The sequence below is a fragment of the Nicotiana sylvestris genome, chromosome 4 (genome assembly GCF_000393655.2).
Source record: "Nicotiana sylvestris chromosome 4, ASM39365v2, whole genome shotgun sequence".
Classification (NCBI taxonomy): Eukaryota; Viridiplantae; Streptophyta; class Magnoliopsida; order Solanales; family Solanaceae; genus Nicotiana; species Nicotiana sylvestris.
This window is the reverse complement of record NC_091060.1, coordinates 138977474-138988817: the sequence shown is the minus strand read 5'-3', so window position 1 is coordinate 138988817 and position 11344 is coordinate 138977474. Positions and strand designations below refer to the sequence as shown.

Below are 11344 nucleotides of genomic sequence, written 5' to 3'. Positions count from 1 at the left end.
CTCAATAGCAATAGATTTACTCGGGTATCCACACCCCCAATAGTCACCACACATGACCGGTACACACGGTCTACAACAATAGTATCGCCCACTGGGGTAGATACATGAATAGGTAAAGCAAGAAACTCACGGGGCGTACCCAAATAATGAGCAAAGTATGATGACACATAAGAAAAGGTGGAACCGGGATCAAATAATACAAAGGCATCTCTGTGGAAGACTAGAACAATACCTGTAATGACAACATCCGAAGCAATGGCGTCGGGTGTGCCCGGGAGTGCATAGAATCGGGCTTGACCACCCCCTAATCGACCTCCCCCTCTAGGGCGACCCCTAGCTGCCTGACCTCCACCCCTCACTGGCTGGGCAGGTGGTGAAGTAACTGGAGCAGAAGTCGAGGGTTGACCCCTTTGCTGATACTAACCATCGCGAAGTCGAGGACACTGCCTCCTTATATGCCCAAACTCTCCGCACTCGTAACAACTACCCGGTGCTGGAGATTGGGACTGAAGGGAACCCCTGACACCAGAATGGCCAGAAGGAGGACCTGCCACGTAGGAACCCTGGACTGATGGGGCACGAGATGAACTCTGAGCTGGAAGGGCACTGAGTGATGATTGGCCCTACTGCGACCCATGATAGCCACGACCTGAGGATGCCCCACGATACTCTGGACGAGACGACTGAGCATGCCTAAAAGAACGACCTCTACTCTACTGGAACTGGCCCCTCGAAGGAGCACCACTGAAACTGCCAAAGCCTTGAGGCCTCTCTCTCCTCTCTATCCTGACGACAAACCATCTCAATCTCCCGAGCGATATCAACCACCTCCTCGAATGTAGTACCTAATACCCTCTCTCTAGTCATCAAGATACGGAGATGGTAGTTAAGGCCATCCACAAATCTCCTGATCCTTTCCCGATCGGTTGGAACCATCCAAACAGCATGACGAGCCAACTCAGAATACCTCGCCTCATACTGTGACACAGTCATATCTCCCTGCTTTAGCCACTCAAACTGCCTACGCAGCTCCTCCCTGCAAGATTGCGGTACATACTTCTCTAAGAAGAGAATGGAGAACTCTTGCCAAGTCAGGGGTGCTGCACCAACCGGCCTACGCCTCTCATACGCCTCCCACCAAGTGAAGGCAGCCCCAGTAAACTGAAAGGTGATAAATGCCAAACCACTAGTCTCAAGAATCCCTGCTGTACGGAGCATCCGCTGACACTTATCAAGAAAACCCTGGGCATCCTTGCCCTCGGCACCACTGAATGACGGAGGCTGGAGTCTACCAAACCTCTCAAGACGACGCTGCTCATCATCCAGCATGACTGGCACAACAAACTCCTGAGCTGGTGCAACCGGCTGAGCTGGAGGTGCCCCCGGTGTCTGTAGTCCCTGCACTACCTGCTCAGGAGTGCGAGCGGTGGGGGTCTGATTGCCTCCCCCGGCCTGTGAAGTAGCTGCTGCTGTGGTGGCTGACACTGCCTGAGCTAGGCCTGTGCAAACTGTCAAGATCTATGCCAAGGTCTCCTGTAGACCCGGGATCACGATGGGCACTGCTGGTTCCTGAACCGGTGTTGCTGCTGGAGCCTGATCCGGAGTTAGGGCAGCTGGTGGGTCAATAGGTGTTGCCCTCGCTACTCTGCCTCTACCATGGCCACGACCGCGCCCACGGCCTCTAGTGACCTCAGTGGGTGGCACTGGTGGTCGTCCGCCTCATCCGGTAGCGCGAGTCCTTGCCATCTGCGAGAGAATAGAATAACGGACATTTAACACTCGGATCAACAAGTTCGCACGACAAGAGTTTCAAGGATATGAAGTTTTCCTAAAGGTTCTGCAACCTCTCGAGGATAAATACAAACATCTCCGTACCGATCCGCGAGACTCTACTAAACCGGCTCATGACTCGCGAGACCAAGTAACCTAGGCTCTAATACCAACTTGTCACGACCCCAACCCCGGCCGTGATGGCGCCCAACACAATGCTAGGCAAGCCTGACCAATTAACATCTCACAATCTCTTTCTTTATAATTCAATACCAATTTTCGGGATTTAATACCAATTTAATATAAATAGAAGTATGAATTTAACGGATGAAATGTACGAAAACCATAATCACGAAAAAAAAAATCTTTGCAAAACAGCCCACTGATCCGGTGTCACAAGTCTGAGCCGCTAATACGAGGTTTCAACAATCTAATACAGAAATCTGTCTAAAATGCGGAATGATAAGTGGAGATGAAGGAGAAATCGGGTCTGCGAACGCCATGCAACTACCTCGATAACTCCGATGAAGATAGAATGGCAGGAAAGCTCGCTCTATGCCTCAGGAATACCTGTACCTGCACACATGGTGCAGGAAGTAATGTGAGTACTCCGACCCAGTGAGTAATAACAATAATTAATGGCTGACAGTATGAAATCACGTAAAGGCACTAAGCAGTTCTATATCAAAACAGTAAAATCATTTAAGCGGCAGTGAATGAGGAAATCATGTGAAATTCTGTAAACTAGGTAAAACAGATATAATCAGTATAAATCAGCTCCTCAAGCATTTCAGTTCATTTATTCGTTCTTATCCTCAGTTCTCAATTCACATACTTCTCGCGATAACCGAATCAAAATATATATATCCCGCTGCGGCGTGCAGCCCGATCCGTATATCGCTGTGGCATACAGCCCGATCCATAATAATAATAGTCGACTGCGCTCACTGGGGGTGTGCAGACTCCGGAGGGGCTCCTTCAGCCCAAGCGCTTTATAATTTCTGCGGCGTGTAGCCCAATCCATATAAGTAATTGCTGCGGCGTGCAACCCGATCCATATCATATAAAATATCCTCACTATTGGGTCTTCGACCCCTCTCAGTCATTTAAAAATCACAGCCTCTCGGGCATAATGTACGGTCGGAATCTCAGCCCTCATATCTCTTTCTATTCATGATTAACATTTCATAAATTTGGTTCATATCATTCTTAAACAATTGGAAACATGACTGAGGATATAAATTCTTTAACAAAATAAATGAGGAAAACCAGTCAAAAATTCCCTAAGGTTCTACAGGTCGGCACAAGGCCCCAAGTATGGCAACAAGCCCAATTCACAACAATAAGTATATGTCTCAATAAAAAATGTAGTAAAATATCATTCAGGATGGACCAAGTCCCAATCCCCATAGCATTGAACCTCACGCTCGTCACACAGCGTGTATCTCAACTTAGTATAGCACTACGTTGTGCAAATCCAGGGTTTCAAACCCTCAGGACATCATTTAAAATCATTACTCACCTCAAACTGGCCAAAACTCTAGCTCGCTATGCCTTTGTCTCTCAAATTGGCCTCAACGAGCGTCGAATCTATCCAAAATCAGAACGAATAGGTCACAATATGCTAAGGGAACATAGCCCAAGCGAAAACATTTGAAAAAATATCAAAAATTGCGAAATTAGCAAAACCCGAACCCCGCACCCACGTCTCAGAATCGGGTAAAATTTACATTTTCAGAATCCTCATACCCTCACGAGTCTAACCATACCAAAATTATCCAATTCCGATACCATTTGGTCCTTCAAATCATCATTTTACATTTTTGAAAGGTTTCACAATTTTCTTCCCAAATTCCATCCCAAATCACGAATCAAATGATGAATTCAATGATAGATTCATGTACCTTAGCCAAATCTGAGTTAAAATCACTTACCCCGATGAATTTCTTGAAAAACCCTTGAAAAATCGCCAAAATTCGAGCTCTCTAGGTCAAAATATCAAATAAAACCCAAACCTCGTATTTATATAGAGTACCTTTCAGATCTTCTCACCGCGGCCGCGCCCATTTTTGTGCTATCCGCGCGAGTTCAGAGACTGTGAAACTACAAGTCAACTCATGCGGCCGCACCCTATGGTCACGCGATCCGCGTTAGTGAAGTTCAGAGAAGCTGCCAAACCCATTCATGCGGCCGCACAACCACTTTGTGCGGTCCGCACCAGTCTTCATGCGGCCGCATTCCATTTTTGTGCGGTCCACATCACCGCGCGGTCCGCGCGATGCCTACGGCGGCCGCGCCCCTGCAGTCCTCTTGGACCTGCTACAGCTGCTGCATTTTTCTGTTATATTTTCAACTCCAAACTTCCCGTTAGCCATCCGAAATCACCCCGAGGCTCGCGGGACCTCAACCAAAAGCACCAACGCATCCTAAAACATCCTCCAAACTCGTTCGAATCCTCAAAACACCTCAGACAACATCAAAACCATCAAATTACATCGAATTCAGGCCTAAAAACTCCAAGAACTCTTGAATTATGTTTTCGATCAAAAAGTCTATCAAATTTCGTCCGAATGGCCTGAAAGTTTGCACACACATCCCAAATGACACAATGAAGTTACTGCAACTCTTGGAATTCTATTCCGACCCCTATATCAAAATCTTGCCTATCAACCGGAATTTGCCGAAATATCAATTTCGCCAATTCAAGCCTAAATCTTCTCTACAACTCCAAAACCCATTTCGATCGCACTCCTAGGTTACAAATTACCTCCCGAAGCTACCCGAACCATCAGAACTCACTTCCGAGCCTTCTAACACATAAGTCAACATCCGGTTGACTTTTCCAACTTAAGCCTTCTTAAAAGAAACTAAGTGTCTCATTTCTTACCAAAACCACACCAACCGCAAACCAATCAACCCGATCACATAAAACATGAATAACGAAGCATAAATAAGCTGAAATGGGGGAAGACAGAGCGGTAACTCATGAGACGACTGGCCGAGTCGTGACATCCGGGATGTTCATCTTTGAGTTTTGGAGAGTTTTGGGACACTTAGTCCCTAAATGAGAGTTTAGGTGTTGGGAAGTTGACCGTAGTCGGAACAATATAAAGATGGCCTCGGAATGGAAATCTGATGGTTGTGTTAGCTCCGTTAGGTGATTCCGGGCTTAGGGACGTGTTCAGATTGTTTTTTGGAGGTCCGTAGCTTATTTAGGCTTGAAATGCTGAAAGTTGAGTTTTTGAAGTTTCCGGTCCGATAGTGAAATTTTTATCCGAGGGTCAGAATAGAATTCCGGAAGTTGGAGTAGCTCCGTAGTGTTGAATGTAACGTGTGTGCAAAATTTCGGGTCATTCGGACGAGGTTTGGTAGGCTTTTTGATCGAAAGCGTATTTTGAGAATTCTGGAGTTCTTAGGCTTAAATTCATGGTTAATTCGAGGTTTCGATGTTGTTTTAGGTGTTTTAACGATTGGTGCAAGTTTGGATAGTGGTTTGTGACTTGTTGGTGCCTTTGGTTGAGGTCCTGGATGCCTTGGGATGAATTCAGATGGTTGACGGAAAGATTTTGGGGTTAGAGTTGCAGCTTCAGCTGTTGGTTCTGTCATAACCACACTTGTGGTTTGGGTTCCGCAGATGAGGCGCCGCAGAAGTGAAATTTGGTCATTCCTTCCGGAATCGCAGAAGCAATAGTAATACCGTAGAAGCGGTACCGCATCTACGGATTGGGAGTCGCAGATGCGGAAACTGGCCCTTTAATAAAAAATCGCAGATGCGACCTTGGCTCCGCAGAAGCGGGACCGCATATGCTGTCCCAGGGCCACAAATGCGAAAATCGCTGGGCAGAACATATAAATTCTTGCCTTCGTGAAATTTAGTCATTTTTCATCTTTTTCAAAACGGGAAGAAGCTTGGGAAGCACTTTTCAAGAGGGATTTTTAGAGGAGTTCATTGGGGTAAGGTCTTTGATCCCTAAACTCGTTATTGGAATGATTTTTATCAATTTAAGCACGAAAAATTAAGGAAAATCAGTGGTAATTGGGTGGGGGGGGGATTAGGGCTTGTCTAATTGGAGACCTTTGAGTGATGATTTGAGGGACAAGTTGAGGTCCGATTTTGGTACTTTGATATGACTGAACTCGTGAGAGTGCGAGGGTTCTGGAAATATAAATGTTACCCGATTCTGAGACGTAGGTCCGAGAGGTATTTTGGTTATTTTACATAATTTCGCATATTAGCTTAGAATTTAATTGTAGAATCAGTTACTTGAAGTGTTATTTACATTATGCAATTGAATTGAAGAGATTTGGGCCATTTGGAGTCGAGTACTCGTGGTAAGAGCGTGGTTTCCGGTTGATTTTGAGCCGGTTCGAGGTAAGTGTCTTGTCTAACCTTGTGTGGGGGACCTTCCCCTTAGGATTGGTATATTTGGTAATTGAAATGCCTTGTACGTGAGGTGACGAGTGCGTACTTGTGCTAATTGTTGGAAATCCGGTTTTCTTTAAGTAATTACTAGTATGTTTTCTTTTCTGTTTCTATTACTTGCACTATTAAGCCTGTTGTTAGCTTAGGAAAGCATGTCTAAGTGACTTAATTGCTTTATTTGCTCAACCTGCCTTACCTGAATTCTGTGCAGCATGCTAGGCTAGAATCACTTGTTGCCTTAATATGAAACTTTGCCATTTCTGTATATTTTCCTGTTGCTGCTGTGTATTTATTTTGGGATTACGGATGTGGGATTCCGGTAGCTCCCCCTTGTCTGTTTATTTTGGGACTACGAATGTGGAATTTCGGTAGATCCCACTGCATAGTTATATGGAACTACGAGAATGCACCCGATAGATTCCCCAGTACTGGGTATTTACATTTGGGAATACGGGATTCCGAGTTCCCCGCACACTATGAGTTATCCTACAGGACGGAATCCCGGGAGATCCATTGGATATGTACATATGGGACTACAGGACGGTATTCTGGGAGATTCCCGATTGTTATTATTGGTGCAGAGCTATATTTCCTTTCCGTGTTTACCTTGTTTCTATATAGTTGTTGATTTCCTGTACATCCTGTGTTATCTTACTACTGTATTTATTCATACTGTTCTGTTCTATACTGTTGATCTTTATATTTTATTTAACATCAGTAGGGCCCTGACCTTCCTCGTCACTACCCAACCGAGGTTAGGCTTGACACTTACTGAGTACCGCTGTGGTGTATTCATGCCCTTTCTGCGCATGTTTTTCATGTGCAGATCCAGGTACCGCTACTCAGGCCTACCATCCTTGAGGGAGGCGACTGCTCTAGAGACTTCGAGGTACATCTGCCGCGTCCGCAGACCGAGAAGTCCCTTTCTATTCTAGCTTTAAACACTGCCCTTCTGTATTTTTCTTCCTTGTTAGATATTCTGGAGTTAGACTGTTAGATATTCCAAAGGCTTGTGTTTCCGTGAGTTTTCGGGTTTTGGGATGGTGTACTTGATTCTGAGAATGTTGGGTTGTATATGCCGAGCGACACTTTTAAACACCGTTTTTATCACTCTTCATTTTGTTTTAATTTATTTTTATTCCATATTTTGGTTCTCTTCTACAATTTAGGCTTACCTAGTCGTAGAGGACTAGGTGTCGTCACGACAGTTCACGGAGGGCGAACTGGGGTCGTGACACAACTGTAGAATATCTTACTAGCTTACTTTATTTTTTCTTTTTCTTAGTGTCTTTTTTCTTTTTTCTTTTTATTATTGTGCTTTGATTTTGTATTTATATAAGGTTCGTAGATTATTAGTTACCTGCTTATACGTTGTAAGTTGTATACTTCAAGATTATTTAGATTTTTAAGGTTCTTGCCCGCGAAACTAAAATTTTGAAATTAAAACCTTGGAACAAACTTATGTTGAATTATTCATGTTGATGACTTCTAAGATAGTTTCTTTAATTATTGAGTTAGTTATACACAATCGATATTCATGATCATCTTTATGAATTTATACTTTTATTTTATAATTTAATATTTTTTTAAAAACTATACTCATTGATACGAGATTTACGGGCATCGCGCGTACCCTAAAGCTAGTAAAAATTAAATACAAGAAGAACAGATTTGTATTAACATACTCCTTTGTCCTAATATTATAGCTCTTTCATTTCGGAAGTGTCACTTGATTGGATAAATTTTTAAAAACCTTAGAAGGAGGTTTAATGTTTTTCTTTTGACACCATATAAGAAAATAATAAAAGATTTTATTAATTCAAAGTTACCTATTCCAATTGTAACCATACAAGTATGCGATGAATTTCATTAACTAATTATAAGAAGTCAAACAATTAATACAAATTTATTAACAAAAAGGGACTTCTAAACCTAAAAATAATACAAAATATTAGAAACTTTCCAAATGTGAATTTTTAATATTTTTTTAAGCTTCTATAATTCTGAACCCATTTTGCTAAGGGCCTTCGTGCTTTTAATATAATATATAGATTATGCACTGCTATCACATTCGCTTAAAAAATGGAGCAAATCAAGTGGGACAAGCTTCATGCTTTTTCATGAAAAATACATTATTTTCTGTTGTCATCACTATATTTTCAGTATGGTGCATTGGGACTCAAGCCAATGTCTTACCCATATAAAGGCATGTTAGACCATATTTAGTTGGGACACGAACCCAACACTTATCATCGTGGAGCATCAGGATTCGAACCCGAAGTCTTACCCTCCTGGTGCGTTGGAACTTAAATCCACCGTCTTACCCTTAACAAATATCATAATGGGCCAAAATTCTTCGGGACTCACCCTCAAACCTTTAAAAATATGAACACTTCGTGATCATATGCATAACAATAAGAACCTATATAAAGATTATTGCTATACAAGAGAAAGCTATATGCAACATTTAGCTATGTTGAAATGCAAGGATCATAGATAGGCTTCCCTATCAACTTAGTAAAGTAAGATAAAATCAAAATTGGCATAGCAAAACACGTTACAATATTCAATCTATTTTCCATACATTCACATAATATTCAACTTAGTCTTTTGTGCTATGAAACTTATAGTTAATCAAGTTTCATACTTAACCAAATAAATGGTTCCGTAGAGCTGCCAAATAAATAAGTGCATTAAATGAAAAGAATGGTGAAAAGAAATTGTCATACACAGTATTTTCACTCTATGTACCAAATATACATCTCATAAATTATATGAAAAATTAAAGTATAATTGAAAAACCTTATGGTTTTATAATCATATAGTCAGAATTCCATTTCGTAATAATACTGATTCAGATAAAATATTGTCTTATACCATTAGAAAATAAGGCTCATGAGATCATGAAAGAAAAAAATACATACCTCCTGTTTGCCATGCGGAAGTAGAGGTGCTCTATATGTGCCTTAGTAATTTGTTTATTTTTTTTAATCAAAGACAACCATCATTAGAATTATACATGATTATTCTTGATCCAACCATCTTATTTTCCTGCACGAATGAAACTAAATGGCCGAGTAACACAAAATTACATGAAGTCTTAATTTTCATAAATTAAACATGTAATTTATGGTATGATTGAAAAATAATACTTCCTGGACAATAGAAGCAAACTAAACATTAATATGACATCGTAATAATGCACATATTTCCATTGGTTCAACCAAATTAGTTCAAGGTTGTCGACCATTCATATCTTCTAAGTTGGTTAAAGCTTCATGCTGATAACGTATTAAAAACTTAGCTCAATGTAATAATATAAAACAAGAAAATAGACAAGAATGTAGGAAGCAAGAAATAAGAGATTCTTATTTCTTTCATATATTCAAGTGTATTACAAAATGACTTCTCATCCTCTATTTATAGTACTACATATAGGTATACCAAAAGAATTCCATAAATATGTCATTAAGCATTTGAGATCATGGGGGAGGTATGAAAGCTAAAACCATAACTCCATAAGTATTAGAGTAGTGGGAGTTATGAAGATAATGAAGAAGAGTAGTGGGTATTATTCATTTGGTGGTTATGGACATCCACTATAATTATATTTTATAACAATGATAAAAATTAAGATTTTTATCGAATATACGTAGCATATAGCAAACACGATCACTTTGGAAAAATACTTGCGCGCGCGCGCGTGTGTGTGTGTGTGTGTGGGGGGGGGGGGGGAGGCTAATTATATTCACCCATTTGTACCAAATCTAATTAAAGTGAAAATGCATATTTCTTAACTATGGTTAAGTAAGTAAAAGTTCACATGTATATTGCATTTGTATGCATTGATTTGGTCGTGTAACCCGTAAGTCCGTAACAATTACTTCAGTTTCAGTCTGCAAATATAGAAGATAATTCAAATATACATCAAGGCTAAAAGCTACAGGAGATACCAGAATCTTCAACGGGTATAATTTAGAAATTAATGAATATCCTGCTTAACATCGTCAGTCTTTAGGATATTTTTTCCTAAATAAAATAAAATAACAAAATGTAAGAAAATATTCACGTCGTAAATACCCGAAAAGGAAACAAAAAGATTCAAGGAAAGAAATAAATTTATTTCTGTTTGCATGTTTTACTACGTTTCCTTAGTCAGCTAGCTGTCAATGAGTTGCAAATAATAAATTGCATGAATATCCATAAATAAAACAGTCAATTAAGCGTACAAAACTTTGAATCCATTCCATTTTCACGTCAAGAAACAGAACCAAACCATTTTAGGGCAACCAACTAATACAGTCTATATATAAAGTATCTTATCATAATATAACACCATATAATATAACCATTCAAATTCCAAAGGAAAAAAAATACAAATACACCACCCTCAAAATTTTCTTCTCCAACTTCACAATAATATTTCTACATGGAAGAAGGACAAAACTGGAAGATATTAGAAAATGAAGACGAACAATCCACTGTAGAAGAAGTTCGTTTAACTGTACCAACAGATGATGATCCTTCAGTGCCAGTATGGACATTTCGAATGTGTTTTTTGGGGATAATTTCTTGTGCATTGTTGTCATTTATCAACATTTTCTTTAGTTACAGGCAAAATCCACTAATTATTTCAATGATTACTGCACAAGTTGCGTCGTTACCATTAGGTCAACTAATGGCAAAAGTTCTACCGACGAGAAAGTTTCATTTGCCTGGATTTGCTTCGAGGGAATTTTCACTTAATCCAGGTCCTTTTAGTATGAAAGAACATGTGTTGATTTCTATATTTGCTAATGCTGGTGCTGGTTTTGGTGGTGGAACTGCTTATGCTATTAGTATTGTGGATATTATTAAGGTCTTTTATCACAGGAAAATATCCTTCTTGGCTGGTTGGATCCTTGTCATTACTACCCAGGTTCATTTCTTAATCCATTTGTCTTTATTTGTTTGGCGCAATTAGACTGGACACTGAATATAAATTAAAAAAGTTAGATTTAAAAGAGTTACGGACGACACGACATGTGTCATGTGACAAAATATGAATGTGGTTGAGTTCACGTGAACCCATGTTCCCCTCCATATAATACTTATATTTATTTTATTTTATTTTATTTCTTAAATAAGCATATGTAAATTCATGTTCAAGTG

The 11344-nt window shown here is 40.3% G+C and overlaps 1 protein-coding gene across 1 annotated transcript; it reads left to right on the top strand.

The window, feature by feature from the left end:
• The first annotated feature begins 10622 nt into the window (after positions 1-10622).
• Positions 10623-11156, top strand: LOC138890236 (oligopeptide transporter 4-like). The gene has a single exon (XM_070173606.1). It carries the CDS (start codon positions 10623-10625, stop codon positions 11154-11156), a length of 534 nt encoding a protein of 177 aa, XP_070029707.1.
• Positions 11157-11344: the final 188 nt, after the last annotated feature.